At 37.6% G+C, this 21,891-nt stretch overlaps 1 protein-coding gene across 6 annotated transcripts in view; it reads right to left on the bottom strand.

Moving 5' to 3' along the window:
* Positions 1–9,430: 9,430 nt before the first annotated feature.
* The window catches only part of PARG (poly(ADP-ribose) glycohydrolase), a 216,280-nt gene continuing 203,819 nt past the window's right edge, over positions 9,431–21,891 (bottom strand). For 4 of the 6 annotated variants that reach the window (XM_045841862.1, XM_045841859.1, XM_045841863.1 and 1 more), the window contains 2 exons: positions 15,594–15,722; positions 13,661–14,813 (listed from right to left, as the gene is read on the bottom strand). In XM_045841862.1, the coding sequence (XP_045697818.1) occupies positions 14,659–14,813; positions 15,594–15,722 (284 nt within the window). In that variant the 3' untranslated portion in view covers positions 13,661–14,658. Of the gene's footprint in view, positions 12,415–13,660; positions 14,814–15,593; positions 15,723–21,891 lie in introns of those variants that run through there. The other 2 variants (XM_045841861.1, XM_045841860.1) reach the window with 2 other exon arrangements.

Raw genomic sequence — 21,891 nt, 5'->3', positions numbered from 1 at the left:
TTAAAATGAAATGCACTAACATTTAGTTTACATTTACTAAATGTTAATAATTGCATACATCTGTGTAACACAAACTTCTATCAAGGTATAGAATATCACCATGACCCTAGACAGTTTCCTTATGCCTCTTCCTAGTAAATCCTCTATCCCATACTCATAGAGACAACATTGTTGTGATTTTTCCACCAGGGATTAGTTTTACCTGTTCTAGAATTCCATATAAATGGAACCATATGATATGCAGTCTTTTGTGTAGGCTTATTTCTCTCAGTGTAATGTTTTTGAGATTGATCCGTTATTTTTATTTTATCAGTAATTTATTTCTTTTTACTTCTAACTAGGGTTCTATTGTATGAATACAGCACAGATTCTCTGGTTCATGAACTTTGGGGTTGTTTCTAGCTTGAGGCTATTAGAAAATAGTTTCTGTGAATGTTCTTATGCAGGTATTTTTGCATATATTTGCTCTCTTTTCTATTAGGTAAATATGAGGTGTAGAATTGAGCTCTACATACATTTTAGAATCAGCTTAACGTATTCAGAGTATTTGTATATCAGCCAGATATACCAATTTTATATATCACCAATTTTATACTCAGTTATTTTGGGTTTTAGGTGATTTTTTCTAATCTTTCCAGTTATTCCCACTTCTTTATTGACCCAGCTTTTATTAATGCAAATTATATTAAAGTTATAGGCACTTGCTCTCTTAGGGTAACCCTATCTTCCCCATTTGCTTACCACTTGCTATTCCTAGCTTTAATTTTAACTCATCTAGGGAGAGGTAATAGGAAGGTGGGATGTTTCAAGAACAAAAAAAGCAACAAAAGTGTGCTACATTTGGAATACAGTTTTTTTTTTTTTAGCATTTATTCCACTTTACTGCTAGAAGCAATGTCAGTAAACTCTAAAAATCCAGTATATGAAGCAAATGCTTATTGAATTTAGGCTGTTTTTTTAAAAAGGAAACAGTATGAGCCCTGGCTGGCATAGCTCAGTGGATTGAGCGCGGGCTGGGAACCAAAGTGTCCCAGGTTCGATTTCCAGCCAGGGTACATGCCTGGGTTGTAGGCCATAACCCTTAGCAACCGCACATTGATATTTCTCTCTCTCTCTATCTCCCTCCCTTCTCTCTCTAAAAATAAATAAAATCTTAAAAAAAAAACGGTATGGAATTTCCTCAGAAAACTAAAAATGGAACTGTCTTTTGACCCAGCAATTCCACTGCTGGGATTATATCTAAGAATGCTGAAACACTGATCCATAAGAATCTATGCACCCCAATGTTTATAGCAGCACAATTTACAATACCTAAGTGCTGGAAGCAACTTAAGGGCCCATCAGTAAATGAGTGGATCAAAAAACTATGGTACATTTATACAGTGGAATACTATGCAGCAGAGAAAAAGGAGCTCCTACCCTTTGAGATAGCATAGATGGAACTGGAGAGCATTGTGCTAAATGAAATAAGACAGGCAGTGAAAGATAAATTCCATATGATCTCACCTTTAAGTGGAACCTAATCAACAAAACAAACAAGCAAGCCAAACATAATCAGAGACAATGAAATTAAGAACAATCTAACAGTAACCAGAGGGAAGGTTGAGGGGGATAATGAAGGGGAGGGGGGAATGGTGTTCAGGAACAACTATAAAGGACACATGGACAAAACCAAAGGGGGTTGGAAGCAGGGAAGTGGGGATGGCTGTGGTGGGGGCATAGTGGTAGCTGGTAAATGCAGACAAATGTACTTCAACACAAATAATTTTTTTAAAAAAGAAAATTTTCATCTAAAAAAATAAAATAAAAACAAAAACTAAAAATGGAAGAGCTGATATTTTCATAGATAAAGGTGTAGAGTGTTATATTTCAATAGATTAATGGAAAAGGATCATGACCTTCATCATCATTAAAAGGCCCAAAATACAGGTGTTCAATCATAGAACTTTAACACTGTGCACTTAAGTCGTAACAATGGCTCCTTATTGTTCTTAGAAACTAAAATCTTCAATGCAGCTCAAAGCCATGCAAATGGCTCCCAAGTCAATTCATATTATTTGCTTTTTTAAAAGAGGTTTTATTTTTTAGAAAATATAACATTTCCAAAAAGTTAAGCAGATAGGACACAGTTAGTTCCCTCTTCTCCAGAGTTTCCACTGTTCTTGACATCTTGCATTAGTTTGGTGTATTTGTAACTGATAAGCCAATTTTGACATATTGTTATTAAAGTCTTTATGTTACTTTTTGTGTTGTACAGTTTTACAGGTTTGACAAATGCATAATGTCATGTACCCACCATTACATTATTATAAGGTATAGTCTTAACACCCTAACAAACCTGTGCTCCAACTTTTCACCTCTCCCTCCTCCAAACTCCTGGCACCCACTGATTTTTTCACTGTCTTTGTAGTCATACAGTTGGAATCATATAGTTGGAGTCACATAGTTGGAAAAGCAGAGACTTTTCACCTAGCAATGTATTTTTCTCACTGCAAAACATTCTAGTACGTAGAATTTTTGTCCCTGAATACTATTTCAATATATGGATGTACCACAGGTTATCTATTCACCTAGTGAAGGATATCTTCGCTGCTTCCAGTACAGGCAATAACCATTCATGTGCAGGATTTTCTCTTGACATGTTTTCAAATCATTTTGGGAAATATCTAAGAATACAATTACTGAATCATATGGCAAGATTATGTTTATCATTGTAAAAATCTGCTAAACTGTCTTCCAAAGTGGATATACCATTTTGCATTCTCACCAGCAGTGAATGAGAGTTCCTGTATATCCATATCCTCACTGGCATTTGATATTGTCAGTGTAAATTTTAGCCATTCTAATATAGGTATTGTAGTATCTCACATTTGTTTATTTTCAAATTTATTTTTAAAAATTTCAATTACAGTTGACATACATTATTATATTAGTTTCAGGTGTACAACATAGTGATTAGACATATATATAACTTATAAAGTGATCACCCTGATAAGTCCAGTACCCATTTGATACCACACATCTCACTGCCATTTTAATTTGCAATTCCCTAATGATTTACAACATGGAGCATATTTTTATTTTATTTTATTAAGTTTATTGGGATAACATTCAACCCAGTGGGCTTTGGTGCCTGCCCAAAGTCCCCCATTTGGTTGTGCTGTTTGTGGAGCTAATATAGGTGGTGCTCTGTTATGGATTGAAGCCAGCCATGATTCAGTGTTGGTTCTGGGAACTCTTGGGAGGGCCTCTAGTACTGACCAAGTTCAGTTGCTCTCTGTGACTTCCTTGGGGCTACCTGGTAGGAGCTACAAAATGATGCACAGTTGGTAGCTTCCTGTGCTGGACCAGGAGGCATGTGGGAGATGCCAAGCTGTAAACTGAGCCACCAGTATGGAACCTGGATCCACTTAGCAAAAGGCACAGGGCACCAGGAGTGTGCTTGCCCACTTGCTGGTTTGCTATAAGGCTCAGCCACTGTAAGAGCCTTGGGTGGTTGGTACATGAGTTAGGTGAGGTGGGGTCACTGAGCACCTCCAGGGTAAGGTGAGTGGTGTTCACCAGGTTAATGGAGTTTTAGATTTGACTGCAGTGCTGAGCCTGGGGCAAAATGCACAGTGCACACTGAGGCCAGCCACTGCCTGGGGCCTATAGAACTTTTGAGTTTTTAAGGACTGGAGCCCATGTCAAGTTTAGCTGCCTGCCAAAAAAAAAAAAAACAAAAAAAAAACCCACCAAAAAACAAAAGAGCCTCTGGTGGTACACAAACTGGGTGGTGCAAAGTCTCAGGGAGTCATTAAAGTAGGGCATGTGGTATTCACTATGCTAATGCAGTTAAGACCTGGCAGTGTAGGGGTAGGGATCAACATAGGAAAGATGGCACTTGCCTGCTGACTGTGTGGGAAGAGTAAATACAGGGAATATGGCACCTGTTCCTGCCAACTTTGCCCTGAAGCCACACAACTCAGTTAATTCTTGTTTATCTTTGGCTCCTTCTGAGAACTGTCCCTCTGTCAGAGACGAGGGTGAGTGCCTGGGAGCTCGTCTATATGCATAGCCTTTAAGAGAATGCCTGAGTTTCCAGCAATCCTCCAACTCACCTGGATGGACAGAATCCATGCTGATCTTCACAGCCAGACATTGTGGGGGCTCCTCTTCCCAGCAGTGGTGCTATAGGCTGAGGAGACTGGTATAAGGCTGGGACCCCTTGTTCCTTTGTTCCTCAGAGGAGAGACCTCTGCAGCTGAGATATCCCTTCTGATTCTCCACTGCAACATGTGGGTGTGCGGCCAGCCCATTTTATGTATCTGCACACCCTACCAGTCTCAACATGGCTTCTTTTTGTCCTTGGTTATAGGACTTCCATTAAGCTAGTTTTCACATGGTTCTTCAGGTGGATTGATCTATAATTTAGTTGTATTTTTGATGTGGTCATGGAATGAGGCAAGCACATCGTTCACCACAATGTCTGTCCTCTTGACTGGAATACCTGCTTTCTCTTGATTAATGTTTGTAAGGTGTATATTTTATTCTATCCTTTCACTTCCAACATACCTAATCATTGTATTTGAAATGAGTTTCTTACAAACAGCATATAGTTCATATAGTTGGGTTGTTTTTTATTCACTCTGCCAATCCCTATTTAGTATCATTATAGTTAATGTAACTGTGATACATGAGTATATAAGTGTGCCATTACTTTTAATTTTCTGATTGTTCTCTATGTTTAAAAATGTTCTGTTGTCTTTTGCCTACCTGTGGGTTAATTAAGCATTTTTTAAAATTCTGGACTTCCAGCCAGGAAGGTGTAGGTAGATACACTTTGCCTCCTCTCACAACCAGAAGAAGGACAACAACAAATTTAAAAACAAAAAATAACAGGAACTGCCAGAAAATTGAATTGTATGGAAGTCCAACAACCAAGGAGTTAAAGAAGAAACTTTCATTCAGACTGGTAGGAGGGGCAGAGATGGGCAGCTGGGGAAGAGAGGACTTGCAGCAAGGCAGTGGCTGGGGAACCAGGGTGGGTGAAGTGACAGCTGGAGGACTGGGCAGTCTCATAAGACTCTGCAACGCAGGATGCCATTACGGCAAAAGAAATCATCAAAACCTCTGGCTGTAAGAATCTGTGCATGTTGAGGCAATGGGAAAAACTCCCAGTCTCACAAGAGAGTGTGTTGTAGAGACCCACAGGGTTCTAGAATGTACATAAACCCACACACCCAGGAATCAGCACCAGAAGGGCCCAATTTACTTGTGGGTAGTGGACGAAGTGACTGAAAGCCTGCTGAGAACTTAGCAAATGACATTGTTCCCTCTCTGACCCCTCCCACACATAGCACCACAACCCAGCAATGTGGGTTGCTCCGCCCTGGTGAATACCTAACACACTATCCCTTACTAAGTAACAGGAGTGCCAAGACAAATGTGGCCCAAATGAAAGAACAGACAAAAACTCCAAAAATAGAACTAAGAGACCAAGAGATAGCCAGCCTATCAGATGCAGAGTTCAAAACAATGGTAATCAGGATGCTCACAGAAGTGGATGAGTACGGTCACAAAATAGAGGAAAAAGTGAAGGCTATGCAAAGTGAAATAAAGGAAAATGCACAGGGAACCAACAGTGAAGGGAAGGAAATGGGGACTCGAATCAATGATTTGGGCTAGAAAGAAGAAGGATTTTCAACCAGAATAGAATGAAGAAACAAGAATTCAAAACATTGAGGAGAGGCTTAGGAACCTCCGGGACAACTTTAAACATTCCAACATTCGAATCATGGGGTGCCAGAAGGAGAACAGGAAGAGCAAGATATTGAAAACTTATTTGAAAACATAATGAAGGAGAACTTCCCAATCTAGCAAAGAAAAAAGACTTCCAGGAAGTCCAGGAAGTTCAGAAAGTCCCAAAGAAGCTGGACCCAAGGAAGCACACAAGGCACATTATAATTACATTACCCAAGATAAGGAGAGAATCTTAAAAGCCACAAGAGGAAAGGAGACAGTTACCTACAAAGGAGTTCCCATAAGACTGTCAGCTGATTTCTTAAAAAAGACCTTGCAGGCAAGAAGGGGCTGCAATGAAGTATTCCAAGGCATGAAAGGCAAGGACCTACATCCAAGATTGCTTTACCCAGCAAAGCTTTGATTTAGAATGGAAGGGCAAATAAAGTGCTTCCCAGACAAGGTCAAGTTAAAGGAGTTCATCATCACCAAGCCCTTATACAAAATGTTAAAGGGACTTAATCTAAGAAAAAGAAGATGATCAAAACTATGAACAATGGAACCTAAAAAACAAACAACAACAACAACAACAAAACAGAAACAAAATGAAGCAAAGAACTAGAACAGGAACAGAATTACAGAATTAGAGATCACATGGACAGTTATCAGTGGGGAGGATGGGGGAAAATGTACAGGGGAAAAGAAGCCTAAGTGGTAGGTACAAAACAGACAGGGGGAGGTTAAGAATAACATAGGAAATGGAGAAGCCAAAGAACTTATATGTACAACTCATGGACAAGAACTAAGAAGGGGGAAACTCTGGTGGGAGGGTGGTGCAGAGTGAAAGGGAATAAAGGGGAGAAAAAAATGGGACAACTGTAACAGCACAAGCAGTAAAAAATACTTAAAAATAAACATTTTTTAAAATTCTATTTTGATTTGTCTGAAGTGTTGTTTTTTATTTTTAGTATGTATTTCTATATAGAGTCTTTAGATTGGCTGTTCCAGGTATTACATGATAAATTTATAATTTACCACAGTCCACTAATGCTGACATTTTACCAGTTTTTGTGAAGTACAGAAACCTTACTTTTCTTTATATTCTTATACCCTTCCTTTTATAACGGTCTTATTCCCTCTACATATATTGAAAACCACAAAAAAGTTATAATTTTTGCTTCAACAAACACAATTTAGAAAATTCATGAAGTGTATTGTATTTACCCATATTTTTATTATAGCTATTCTTCCTTCCTGATGTTCCAAGATTCCTTCTTTTATCACTTCCTTTCTGTTTCAAGAATGTTCTGTAGTCATTCTTTTTGGACAGGTCTACTACAAATAAATTATCTTAGTTTTCCTTCATCTGAGAATATCTTGATTTCCCCTTCATTGCTGAATCACATTTTCACTGGATAGAATTCTGTATTGAGTCTTTTGCTTTCAGCACTTGAATGTGGTATGCTACTTCCTCTGGCCTCCATTGTTCCTGATGAGAAATCCATTGTTTGAATTGTGCTTGTCTTATAGGTGTTGTGTCATCTCTCACTGCTTTAAATACTTTTGCTTTTCAGAAGGTTTACTAGGATGCATTTTGGTGTGGATTTTTGGGGTTTACTCTATTTGGAATTCAATTAGCTTACTGAATTAAGTAGGTTTCTGTCTTTTGCCAGATTTGGGAAATGTTTAGAAATTATTTCTTAAATTATTTTTTCAGTCCCCACTTTCTTTCTCTTCCCTTTGCAATGATGTTAGATTATTTCTTATAGTCTCAAATGTCCCTGAAGCTCTATTTATTATTCCAGTCTGTTTTCTCTCTGTTGTCTTAGATTGACTAATTTGTATTGTTCTACCTTCAAGTCCACTGATTCTCTTCTTTACTCTCCCTATTTCTGCAGTTGAGCTGTTCTTGCTTAGTTCTAAAATTTCCATTTGTTTTTTCTCATATCTCTATTTCTTTGAGGAGATTTTCTATTTCCTTGACTTCCTTTTCATTTATTTCAAAAGGGATATTTTTATGATAGCTGCTTTATAATTAGTCAGATAATTCTATGTGCCATCTTAGTGTTGCTGTCTGTTGTCTTTTGTTAGTCAAGATCTTTCTGGTTCTTGATATGTGACCTTTCATTGCAAGCAGAACATTTTGGATATTGTGTTGTAAGACTGGATTTCATTATATCTGGGGCTTTAGCAGGCCTCCTCTAATACCACTGCACTTAGGGAGCCTCATTATAGCCGGGTGGAGATAGAAGTTCAGGTTTTCCTATCTGCCTTGGTTGACATACAGGGTAGAGGAGCTCCTTGTTACTTCTGGGTAGTTCAGGCCCCACCATAGGCAATGCTGATATAATCCTGGCTAGGAAGAGGAGCACTCTGTTACTCCTCCCCATGTGCTCTTCACTGACAATTCAGAATGGTAGTTAGAAGTGTTTAAGTGGCCTGTGTTCTGCTGAGCAGTGGTGCAAGTTCTGACTCAGGTTTCCTCTGACACTGCCTAATGGGAAGAGGGAGAACATATACTAGGAAGAGGGAGTGGAGCCTCATTAGCCCCAGGTGGAGGAAGAAGTTGTGTTCCCATGTGTCCTCTACTCACACTGCATTGGGGGGGGGGGGGGGAACAAACAAACCTCTTTACCATATAACTGATTGGGATACTTGTTATAACTGGAGAGGGTGGGAGTCTAGGCTCCACACATTGTCCTTGGTGATGAAGCCTGTTTTCTTCCTGTGGTTTTGGCTAGAGGGGGTTATTAAATAAAAGTTCTGTCTTGTTAGGCTGCCCCTTTCCTGATTCTTTGGCTAGAAAGGATTTTCTGGGATCTTTATCTGAACTCAAAATTTCTGTGTTGCTACTTTCTCCAATAATCGGTATAGGATATATGAAAAAATAAGGAAATCCAGGAAATTCACCTCTGTATTGTTCCTCGGTTCTCCAGACTCTCCCAGCTAGTGTACCTTCATCTCTTCCACCCACATTTCACAGTTTTATGTTTGTTTTATACATCATGTTCAGGATTTTTCGCTATACTTACCAGGAAGAATAGGGAAAAGAAATTTGGAATCAAAAGTCCTTTCTCTATTATTTTAATGTGTTTGTGATGACATTGCAGTAATGTCTTTTAGAGACATTGGTTTACAGATTAAATATAATGTCTGAGATAAACTTAATTTGGGGTCAGTAATGAGTAGGAATACAGAGCAAGTGAGATTAGCTATGAATTGATAGTTGTTGAAGATGGGTGATACATGCATGCAGGTTCATAACTCTATTTTATTTTTGTATATGTCTGAAATTCTCCTTAAATGAAACAACACTTCCTGACCATCCACTCTAAGTCATATCACTGGCTCTTGTCTGTGCTCTCTGGTACAATATAAACTTGATTAACAAGGATCCAGTTTGTCTTGGTTGAAATTAGAGCTCCAAAGCTTAAGAGTGAGTGGTACATAGTTGGCATTCAAATCACCATGTTTCTTCAGATATGTTTGTAAGATGCCACAGATTTTAAATACGTTTACTTTATGTACCACTTTTAAAACATTACTGCACATTACATTATGATATACCATCAACTTTTAGAAGTATTTGGATTTTAGATATCACAATGTGAAAAACAGATTTTGTAATTAGTGAACTATGGTATCTATGGAATAAATGAATACTCTGAAATATTGTACTTCATACATACTCAATAGCAGATTAGGGTATATGTTTTCGGCTATTACCAATTCTACCATGACTATATTTTTTCCCAAATGCTGAATTTTTATGTCTAAATTTATAGGTTACTGTTAACAAACCTTAACAGAAAATGCAACATTCTGACATGATGGTCTTCAGCTTCTCACAACCAAAGACGCCTTTTACTATTCAATCCTCAAGGCCCCCGTATTTTGAAATACTCTGATATCAAGTAAAATTTATTTGTTAAACTGTCTTCACTTTTTGTTGGTCAAATGTGTAATATTCAGACTGACACAATATAATTTCAGCAAAAATAGAAGAAACTTGACCTTTTACCTACCCTGTATGGATGCACCTATGGGTAAAAGTATCATTTTCCATTAATAAATCTACTTTTTAGCCTCCAGTGCTACTTTTTAAGAATCAAGATGGCCAGAGCTCAAAACGGCAGGTGCTGAATGCCAGCTCCTATATTAAGGCAAGGGCATTCAGGTAGCCCTTTTTAACACTATAAGTTAGGCCATTTGTTTACACACTCTCCAAAAGAGGTAGATGTGTAAGAGTTCAACTCTATGGTGAACTGACAAGACACAGGGGTCTATTCAGGTTGCTAAATTGATAGTGTAAATGAATTTTTTTTTGATTGGATTGGAACAGTATAGTAAAAAAAAAAACACCAAAAAACCCTCCAAAAACTACTTGTAAGAGTTTAGATCACTTATCCTCTCTCTCAGTTTAGATCTCAGTTTAGGTCTGAATGCAGAAGACAAGTCATTTGTCTTTGTACCCCTGAGCAAGGAATTCAGTGATTGCCCAGAGAAGGCACTCATAAGCATCTATAAACATGTCAGTGGATGGAAGGACAGTGTCCTCAGAACCTTTAAGACATCTTCTCTGACCCTGATTTAAGCTCTCCTGACAGAAGATGAAAATTAGGAAACATGACCTCAGGACCCTAGGTAAGGAAGGAAAACTAATTCAATCAGAATTCTCTTGACCTTTGGAATGTTCCTCATGCCAATTACCCTCTCTACTTCCTTAATACCTGATGTGGAATAACAAATCTATGTGTAAAAACTTTCACCAAATGCCTAAGACACACTCTAAATTTTTTAAATGAGAGCATGCACATGAAATCTCAAAAGTGGCATTTGAGAAAAAAGAGGTGGTCACAAGGGGAACAGAATTTGTTTTCTTCCTAGGAAAATCACAAAAATACTAGCACAGAACTCTCCTTATCCCCAAGTTGAAGGCCATCATGACATGTTAACCTTACATTTAAAATAAACAAGAAAAGATAAAACCATTATTAGATGAACACATGCAGTGATTGTTGTCTTGTTTGGGAAATCTTCCACTCAAAAGGCTCTGTAGATCTGTGTGGGATCTGGTGAAGGGACACTAAGGGCACTCCTGTATTAGCACAGAAAAGAGCAGTGGGTCAATGGATTGTAGCAATGTGTTCTAATACGTACCACTTTGTTCTAATACATATCTATCCCAGCCCCCAAAAGACAGGATTAAATATTCTGAGCTCGTGTTCTAGCAATGGCTGTCTTTTCCTTCCCTACAAGGCAAAGGATTGGGGCCAATCCACAGAGTTGAGAGAAAGTACAGGACTGCTAAATCTTTATTTTTAAAGCACACATCAGTTTTCAGGTCTTCCTTACACCAGGAAAAAAAAAAAGCCATGAATGTGCAGCTACACAGAAGACAGAAAAAAACTAGTGAGCATCTTATACAACCACTTCTCTTCAACTCAATGAATTCTTTGCTCTATCATATTCTTGGAGGGGGTGGCGTTTCATCAATATTTGGTTTCTACAGCAATATATATTGGTTAAGTATGTGTATAGCAATCATGGAGCCTGGTTTGATCTCCTTATCTACCTCTCTCTTAAATACTGATTTGGGTCTGCCTGCTCTTAATTTCACTTAACCAGCAAGAAAACAGATAGCCCTGATCTGCACTGCTCAGTTGGTTAAGCATCATCCCACAAAGGCAAAGGTCACTGGTTTGATTTCCAGTCAGGGCACATGTCTAGGTTGTAGGCCAGGTCCCTGGCTGGGGTGTGTGCAAGAGGCAACTGATCAATGTTTCTCTCACACATTGATGTTTCTCTCCCTCTTTCTCCATCCCTTCCTTCTCCCTAAAAATAATAAATAAAATCTTAAAGAAAAAAGATAATTCTCTCAGAGATAATTTAGTGTACCTCACTGATAACTAGTCATTCATGATAAAGAATAAGTTTTACTAGGAACTTTGTAGATAACAGAGTATCAGAGCCTTTGCTCTAATAGATCCCTTACAGGCATGACAGAGCAAGACTCTTCATAATGAACTCCTGAAAGGTGTGATGGTATTCCCTAAACTCTGGGCATCTGTTAACTTACTGGAAAAATGAGCTAAAATATGTAAAAAGCAACTTAGCACAATACCTAATATACAGTAGGTGTTCCATATATGTTTCCTGATCAACTATAAGAGTTGATATTTACTGAGCACCAATCATGTACCAGACCCCTATGACTGTTACTTTACATATATATAGCATTTCCCAATAGGTACTAAAAGCCCATTTTTCTTGGATGAGTTAAGTGGCTCAAGAATTCAGTTTATTTAGAAAAAGTTAAAATATTAGCTAGGGAGGTGGCTAGCATTTTAACCTAGCTTGTCTGATTTAAAATCTCATGTCCTTTCCACTATTCCACATTGTTTCCTTAAACTGTTATTGTACATTTGAGTAAGCTAGATAGAAAGTAAAAACCAAGAAGCTGTAGTAAAACTTAAGAATTCTAAACTAAAAATATCCTTTCATACCTTAACAGATTAAAGAAGGGAGGGCAAACAACGTGAAATAAACCAATAAACCCCAAATGAAAGAGAATAAAAAGTGCTGTTAAATATCTTAGAATAGATAAATGTTAATTAGATGTCTGATTTTCTTCTCTTTTCCCAGAAGACCTTTAAGAACAAAGTAATTATGTTCTTCCCACCTTCCTCTCTCCTAAAAAAGAAAAAAAGGACATTAGTTCTGTTATATACCATCTGATCCAATCCCCTAGGCAGGTTTTATTCTGGTAACCCCTCAATAGCAAGAGAAGTAGTCAGTTAGCTGGCTCAGTTCAGCTCTAAGAGCTGTAGATTCTGTGTTCTGGAATATTAGGCTGGGTGGTCTTCTTACTTAGATGTAACAACTTGGCTACCATATGAACCATCCTGTACTTTTCTTCACACAGTGTTTTAAAAAACTGTTCACTTAGTCTTGGGGCTAGATGAGACAGAAAAAAATATGGAGACAGAATAAAGAAATAAAATATAACTATGAATTTTACCAAAACACAGAATGAGTTGGAAAGGAAGAGATGACTTTAGTAAGAGCAGAAATAGAGCCCCAGACACCTTGGACTTAGGAAGATGAATAAAAATCTTAGTTACTATGGTAAAATAACTTCATTAAGTGGCTACCATAGGTGCCAAATTCCATTAACCTTTCAATCTATACAAGTAAAAAAGTTACAGACATTGGCCAAGCCCCCATTTTCTGGGGCCAAGTGGAATAGGGAATACAGATTCCCTAGCCAATACTGGCCAAGCCAATACTGATGCTGTTGACAGGATAGTAAAAAGCTAGGAAAATTACTGGGCAAGTAGAATAGGGAAACTGAGATAAAAAATTTTTGTATTTATTTATTTTTAGAGAGGGGAGGGGGGGAGAGAGAGATAGAGAGAGAGAGAGAGAGAGAGAGAGAAACATCAATGTGCGGTTGCTGGGGGTTATGGCCTGCAACCTAGGCATGTACCCTGGCTGGGAATTGAACCTGCGACACTTTGGTTCGCAGCCTACGCTCTACTCACTGAGCTACGCCAGCCAGGGCTCTGAGATAAAAAATTAAACAAGGCCAAACAATTTGAATAACTTATACCAGCTGGTGAATTGCAAGACCTTACCTCCCCTAACCAAGGACATTGGGAGCAAATGGTTTATACCTCTCTTCCCTAACAAGACAATAAATATCTTAAATCACCCTCGTCTGGGAAAATAGAGAACAATATGGTTTAGGATTACTTTAGAAATAGAAATAAGTCATTCTGTGATTAAACTCTATTCTCCATTAATACAGAATTGGTACTGTCTTTCACTTTAACCTTCGAAAGATATTATTTGTTTGTTGCCAGTTTTAAATGGACACAACTGTAAATAAAAGATTTTAAATAGAGACTAATAAAGCTTAAACATAATCATTTCCACAACTCCAGTTTTATTTAGATTTTACATGGTTGCACACAGACACACTTAAAGAAGATATATTATATATAAAATATAGATAATATGGGAGTTTCTGACAAATGGCTGTTAATGAAAATTTATTAGCTATATAACCTTTGAATATCAGAGAAACTTCACTATATACAAATCAGAACTAAGTTCCAAGTTCTTAAACTTTGGTTGTATGAATATGCCTCAATCACCAAGAAACAAACAATAATACTAATTTAAAAAGAAAAAAAATCCCAAGAAACAAAAAGTCCTTCAGCTTTCTTGAATCTATTATTTTTAAACACCATTTGGGGAAGTTCTCTTTTATTCTACCTTTTCTTCCATCTTGGTCAGTTTCTGAAACCATTATCAATAAAACCTGATCAGAGGAAACAGGATGGACAAACCATAATAGATGAAGGTGATGTCTCAAAAGAACTATTTCTGGAAATTATTCTTTCTTGACTACAAAACTGTCTTAACCAAGGAGATGTATATTGTGTAACATGCATAAAAAACCCCAAGTCTTAAATTTCAAAAATCAAAAACTCAAACTATATCATAACAAAAGTTGGGGATGAAAGGTTCACAGAGATATCTTCAGCAAACCCAGAGAGGTTCTTGGTTTCCAGCTTCTTCCATATACCACTGGTCTCTGCTGGCTGCAGAGGCAGTTTGTATCACACACAGGTATCATAAAGAGACCTGATGGGATGAGAACAACTTTTCATGAGATTTCCCAAGAAATCTGATGGGCAAAGAAAGAACAATCAAAGAATGAAGACTGAAATAGAAAAAATGGGAAAAAACTGAGAGGACTTAGATGTACAAACTGACAATGGTATGTGCGTGGAAGGGACTGCATTCTTGCATAGAAGTATGGATTATATACACATTTATATTCAGTCAGTTCATATATTACACCTGACAACTCTAACAGGATGTTTCTGCTAGGAGGTGGAAAGAAGGAAGTTCTATTTACTCTGCTCCTCAGGCCCCGGTCCTTTGTCCTGGCTGGTTGGTAGTCTCTGCACAGGACTCAACAGCATGATATATGAATGGGTAAAGCTTCATATCTGGTCCAGGGGTGGAACAGTTTCTACATTCTTCGTTGTAATATCGTAGCAAGAGCTTATATACTTCTCCTGGAGAGTAAAAGGCCAGAACAATTTGTACATTAAGGTATGCAGATGGATAAAATTACTAAAGAACACTCAGCTTTATCTTTAAGTAATATATGCTTAAAGTTGACTATTGAAAATAGAGTATCAATACCTTAAAGAAACTACTTATTAGCTCATGATTACAACAGCTATACAGGATGGGGCAAAAGTAGGTTTACAGCTGTGAGTACATGAAACAGAATTTATTCTTGTATTATTATTTATTATTACATTATTATTTATTAATTATTGATTTCTTTTCCATATGAACAACTGTAAACCTACTTTTGTCCACCCTGTATAGTGCATTATCAAGCCTTGTTTTGGTAGTTAATGGTGACTCTAATTCTACATTAAGCTCCTGTGGTAGCAAGGCCTATCATGTCCAGCTGAAATATACTAGATGAGCATGCTGGCATATCTGATAAATAGGACTTAGAATAAGGCCTCTTAGGTTTGAACTTACCTTCCTATACCTTACTTCTTTTAGTTTTTAGTTTAGTACACACACAAACATAAAAATGAACACTAACTCCACTTTCTTAGCCTTATTTTAATAAGCTCATAAACTCTTTCAAGATTGTGGATGACACTTTGTCAGAAAAAATGATTCTACAAATGTTGCCTCTCTAAGACTTTGTCCTCCCAACCCTCAAAATCACACTTCATGTTTTCTTATTTACTGTGATCCATGCAGATTTAGCAAGCGTTCCTCCTGCTAAATCTATCTAGACACCAGTGTCAAAACTATCTCCTACTTACCAACAGTCAGCTTCCTTTCAGTAAGAAAAGTATGCATGCTGTAAATGTCTTTCATCAACTCTGAGTCCCCAAAGGTGAAATAAACCACATCTCGCTCAGCTACAGCAGCTGCCAGTATCTGTATTAAGGCTGTAGAAAAGACAAAAACATAGCTCTATGATGACACTTCCCATCAAAACACCTTTAGTTCTTTCAACCAGCTAGATTATAGCTGCTATGACAAAGGTTTATCCTGCATTAAAGATTTATAAACCTAATATACACATTATTAGAAATGGTAAATAGAGGATGGGTATAAATCATCTAACTGTGACTTTTCAGACATGCTGCTGAGATTATCATTAAGCCACAGAATTCTTACTCAAATGCCTTTGTGGGAAAACAAAGCAAGATACATTTGATACAGCACAGTTAAGGCACTATGGTGGTATTTCTTCTTTCTTATATTAATCTGGAACTAAAATTTTTGTGTTTGTTTGCCTAATTGTTTTTGTCTCATTACATAGTCACTGGTCTTTTGTGTAATATGAATCTCTGAGATTTTCCCTGACCAATCCATTTAGAAGGCTGTAATATCCTTATTAATCCTGTAGCAAGCATTCTCATCCCTTCTGCACTCCCACCTCTACCAATCATGGCAGCATGGAGTGAATGTTACTGAAAACATGGGAGTTACTGTAAGTTACTGTAATTCTGGCACGACGGAATGGGAAAATCATTCCGAACCACTGTACCCAGGAATTAAAGTTACAAATCAATGAGACTCAAGTATGTTTCCAAAAATTAAGTTTCTTTATAATCTTCTCAATAGACAAAATTTATTTTCAATACTAACCACAAAACTGAACACAGGTATAATAAATGCCCCTTTACTTAATAAATCTTTTTCCTTAATAAAAAGAGAAGTGGAAATAAAGTAAAACATGGTAGGTTTTGTATAGTATTAATTTTTGAGAGCATGTTAATATTCTACATATACAGAAAATAAAATTAAAACAATAAGAATGGAAATGTGGAGGAACCTATACCTGAAAGCAAACTAAAACAAATGAACCTAATTTTATTTCAAAAGAATAACATAACTACACAGAGGGAGAGAAAGAAAAAGATGAAAGAAAGAACTAATGTAACTTATTAACACAATATTTGACTAATATACCCTCAGTCTGGGGCATGAAGGAAAGATTTACAAACTCCTCACTCTTTTTAGGTTTGCTTACTAATTATACAGGCAAATCAATTCTGAAAGTACTTGTAAATATATTTCAAGATTGAGCAAGTGAGTAAATGTTGATATTATTGAAAGCTGGGGTTCTCTCTAGTGGAAAAAGACAAAATATTCTGGGAGGAGACAAATTGAAATGGAAGGCACTGGTATGTGGTCTGACATCTAAAATATGCACATTGTGTGTGTGTGTGTGTGTGTGTGTGTGTGTGTGAGAGAGAGAGAGAGAGAGAGAGAGAGAGAGAGAGAGAGAGAATCTCTTAGCTTTGTGTGCTAAGAAAGCCCAAAGATATCTCAGTAGCAGCAAGCATACCTAAGTGCTCAGATCTTGGTATCTAATACCATTTCCCCTAAAAGGAGCTGGATTCCTCAGGTACATGCCTGATTTACATGGTTGGGACAGAATAGGTCCAAGAAGAGCCCAAAATATTTTGTGATGCCAGAAGGAAAAGAAATGTTAAAAAAATGATCGGAGAAAAAATTCATGGGAGCTTGGCACGTGGAAAAATCTCCCCCGAGCTAAATCTGGACAAGCTAAGAACCAAAATATTAAGTACAGTAATATATGAATTGCTGAGTCCACACTGATAATACATAATAAATAAATAGACAAGAGGAAGAAGGGTACTTGCTCACAGGAGAAAGTCAAAGACTAACCAGTAAGTGTGGAGAGACTACTAGAATGAGATAATCTTCTTTTTGCAATAATCATGGCAAAGACTGAATCTGATAAAAATCATTAAAGGATGCTAAATCTAAGGTATTTTGTCTTAAAGTATCTTCCCACAGACTGCTTATGAGCTACAGAAAAAGAAAAAGAAAAAAAACTCAAAATCTATACAGTGGATAAATCAGACAGCATCTTCACTGGGTGATCAAAATTAACATCACCACTGGGGTCAGATGGTTATCAAATGTCACTATTACCCATGTAGTGCTCTGACTGAGAATGCATAACCTCAACCTAATTATGAGGAAAAAGCAAACAAATTAAAAAACACTATATTTTTAAAAGACATCAATGTCATAAAAAACAAAGAAAAGCCATGGAAATACTCCAGATTCAAAAGAAGTCTAAAGGACATGACAATTAAATGCAATTCCTAACTCTAGACCCTATACTGGAGGGCAAAAGGCTGTAGTTTTATTAGCTACCTGACAAAACTGGAACATAGATGATGGAGTAGATAAAAATATTCTATCAATATATAATTAAGAATTTAATAACTATAATGTGCTTTTTGAAATTTTAAAAGATTTATTTATTTTTAGAGAAAGAGGAAGAGAAGGAGAAAGGAAGAGAAACAATGATGTGAGAGAAATGTTGATTGGCTGCCTCCTGCCAGCCCCCAACTGGGGTCATGGCCCGAACGTGATCCATCCATGTGCTCCTACCACAAATTGAACTGGCAACTTTTCAGTTTGCATTACGATGCACAACCCACCAAGCAATGAGGGTCAGAGCAATTATAATGTGTTTCATATAGAAAACATTTTATTCTGACTTCCAGCAAAGATGGAGGCATAGGTAGACATACTGTGCCTCCTCGCACAACCAAAAGAAGGACAACAACAATTTAAAAACAAAAAACAACCAGAACTGACAGAAAATCAAACTGTATGAAAGTCTAACAACCAAGAAGTTAAAGAAGACACATTCATCTGGACTGGTTGGAGGGGCAGAGAGGGCTCTCGGCAACGCAACAGTGGGTAGACTCGGCGGGACTCAGTGAGGCAGCGGATTGTGGACAGGGGCGCAGCAAGGTGGCTGGTGGACCAGATGGCCCCACATTTGCAGGCAGATAAACCAGGTGAAACTGGGTAGCAGGAGAGACCACGCAACCCAGGGCTACAGCGTGAGGAAATAAAGCCTCAAACCACTGATGGAAAACAAGTGTGGGGATTTATGTGCCAGGAGAAACTCCCAGCCTCACAGGAGAGTTCGCTGGAGAGACCCACAGGGTCCTAGAATGTACACAAACCCACCCACACGGGTATCAGCACCAGAAGGACCCAATTTGCTTGTGGAAAGTGGGGGAAGTGACTGAAATCCAGCAGAGAGCAGAGCAAGTGCCATTGTTCCCTCTCGGACACCTGCCCCACATACAGTGTCACAATGCAGTGACGTGGGTTACCCAGACCTAGTAAACATCTAAGGCTCCACTCCTCACTATGTAACAGGCATGTCAAGACAAAAAAAATGGCCCAAATGAAAGAACAGATCAAAGCTCCAGAAAAAATACAACTAAGCAATGAAGAGGTAGCCAACCTACCAGATGCACAGTTCAAAACACTGGTAATCAGGATGCTCACAGAATTGGTTGAATTTCGTCGCAAATTAGATGAAAACATGAAGGCTATGCTAAGTGAAATAAAAGAAAATGTACAGGGAACCAATAGTGATGGGAAGGAAACTGGGACTCAAATCAATGGAGTGGACCAGAAGGAAGAAAGAAACAACCAAACAGAAAAGAATGCAGAAACAAGAATTCAAAATATTGAGGAGAGGCTTAGGAACCTCCAGGACAACTTTAAACGTTTCAACATCTGAATTATAGGGGTACCAGAAGGAGAAGAGGAAGAGGAAGAGCAACAAGTGGAAAAGTTATATGAACAAACACTAAAGGAGAACTTCCCCAATCTGGCAAAGGAAATAGACTTCCAGGAAGTCCAGGAAGCTCAGAGAGTTCCAAAGAAGTTGGACCCAGAGAGGAACACACCAAGGCACATCATAATTACATTACCCAAGATTAAAAGTAAGGAGAGAATCCTAGAAGCAGCAAGAGAAAAGGAGGCAGTTACCTACAAAGGAGTTCCCATCAGACTGTCAGCTGATTTCTCAAAAGAGACCTTGCAGGCAAGAAGAGGCTGCAAAGAAGTATTCCAAGTCATGAAAGGCAAGGACCTACATCCAAGATTACTCTATCCAGCAAAGCTTTCATTTAGAATGGAAGGGCAGATAAAGTGCTTCCCAGATAAGGTCAAGTTAAAGGAGTTCATCATCACCGAGCCCTTATTATATGAAATGTTAAAGGGACTTCTCTAAGAAAAAGAAGATAAAAAACATGTACAGTAAAATGACAGCAAACATAATTATTAACAACCACACCTAAAACAAAAACAAAAACAAACTAAGCAAACAACTAAGCAAACTAAGCAAAGGGACAGAACCACAGAAATGGAGATCACATGGAGGGTTAGCAACAGGAGAAAGGGAGGAGGAAAGAGGGGGAAAAGGTACAGAGAATAAGTAGCATAGATGGTAGGTAGAAAACAGACAGGGGGAGGGTAAGGACAGTATGGGAAATGTAGAAGCCAAACTTAGATGTATGACACATGGACATGAACTAAAAGGGGGGAATGTGGGTGGGAGGAGGTGTAAGGGGTGGAGAGGAGTGAAGGGGAGGAAAATGGGACAACTGTAATAACATAATCAATAAAATATATTAAAAAACCAAAAATTTTATTCATAGGAAGTGCACTGAAATACTTAGGAAATGGGGCATAATGTAACAAGTTCAAATGGTTCAGAAAAAAATTGTATCCATATGTACATACAAGGTCTGTCCAGAAGGTATCCAGCCATGTAATATAAAACACAGAGACATTTATTGAAGAAAGTACAAGATAGAAGAAACATTGTACATTGGACAATGACGCCTCAGTCCCCTTCAAAGTAGGCACCTTGGGACCTCACATAGTTCTCCTAATCGCCATCAGCTGCCTGTTGTATTTTCCTGAGTCTCATCGACAGTGTGAAATCTCTTCTCTTTCAAAGGCGATTTTAGTTTTGGGAAAAGCCAAAAGTCTCAGGGCAGCAATCTGGGCTGTAGTGGGGCTGAGTCACCTGGGTGATTTGATGTTTCACCAAAAACTTCTGCACCAGATGTGATGCATGAGCAGGTGTGTTGTCATGAAGCTGTCAATCACCTGCTGCTCATAGCTAAGACCTTCTGAATGATTTAAATAGTTTCCATGGGGGAATGTTTCAGCTTTACACAAAATTTGACACAAATTTGTTGCTTTAGTCACTCAGTCATTTTGAATGTGACGGCCAGAGTACACATGATCACTCAATGGCATCTACCCCATTGACTAGGACAGTGAAGTCATCATTGTTCTTACATGTGCATTCCAGTCCACTTTCCTTGGCTGCCAGGTTCACACCATTCTCGTTATATTAAAAATGGCTGGACTTTTTCTGGGCAGACCTTGTAGATACACACACATATATGTATGTATATACATACACAGAAAGAGGTATTAGTTTTACTTTTTGTAACTTTTACAAATTTGAAGTTATTTTCAAATAAAGAGTTTTAAAAGTTATGTAGGACGGAAACATTTTTTTTTAAGTTGAACTATAGTAAATTTGATATAGTTGAGTATTCCCAGATTTAAGAAAGAATATATGATACTATACTACATGTGAGATTTTAAAATACCAAAGTATTTCCTAATTTCCAAACTAATATTTATAGGGTATCCACAACATGACTGGGCCTCATTAATCTCAGAGTACAGAAAGTAATTAATCTCAAAATAGAGATGTTTTAATTAAAACTGCTCATCCAACCTGGGTATACATTAAAGCTTCAATACACTCAATTTCAAAAGCTTCCAACTAACCTAAACTACATATAAAACTGGAAACTAATCACTTGTCATCTTCCTCTACTAAGAGGTATCATTTCTTATCTTCATTTGAATGAAAATTTGGCTTTAAGTATTTCCTATTTAAAAAGAGACAGAGACCCAAAGAATGTTCTTTTAATCCTATTTCTTCCTTATATACAGGAATATTATGTAAGTGGTCTTTTGCCATTAAAGAAAATGAAATATGATAAAACATTAAAAATTTATCTCCCTAAAAAACTTGTTTTTAAAATGCTTCACAGGCCAGGAGCATTTGAGAGCTTGTTCCCCAGCATATGTTATTAGTTTGGCTCAGATAAATTCTTATAAAAATTAAAAAAAAAATGCTTCACAGGCCACTTTGTCCCTGTGAATAGTCTCATAGAGATAAGCTTGACAGAGTTACCAAAAATAGGCCAGATCCTAATAAGAGACACC

Source organism: Phyllostomus hastatus, unplaced genomic scaffold (assembly GCF_019186645.2).
Source record: "Phyllostomus hastatus isolate PE091 unplaced genomic scaffold, TTU_PhHast_1.1 phas_contig_38, whole genome shotgun sequence".
NCBI classification, from domain to species: Eukaryota; Metazoa; Chordata; class Mammalia; order Chiroptera; family Phyllostomidae; genus Phyllostomus; species Phyllostomus hastatus.
The sequence above is the reverse complement of the archived record's forward strand: the minus strand, read 5'-3'. Positions and strand labels throughout refer to the sequence as shown.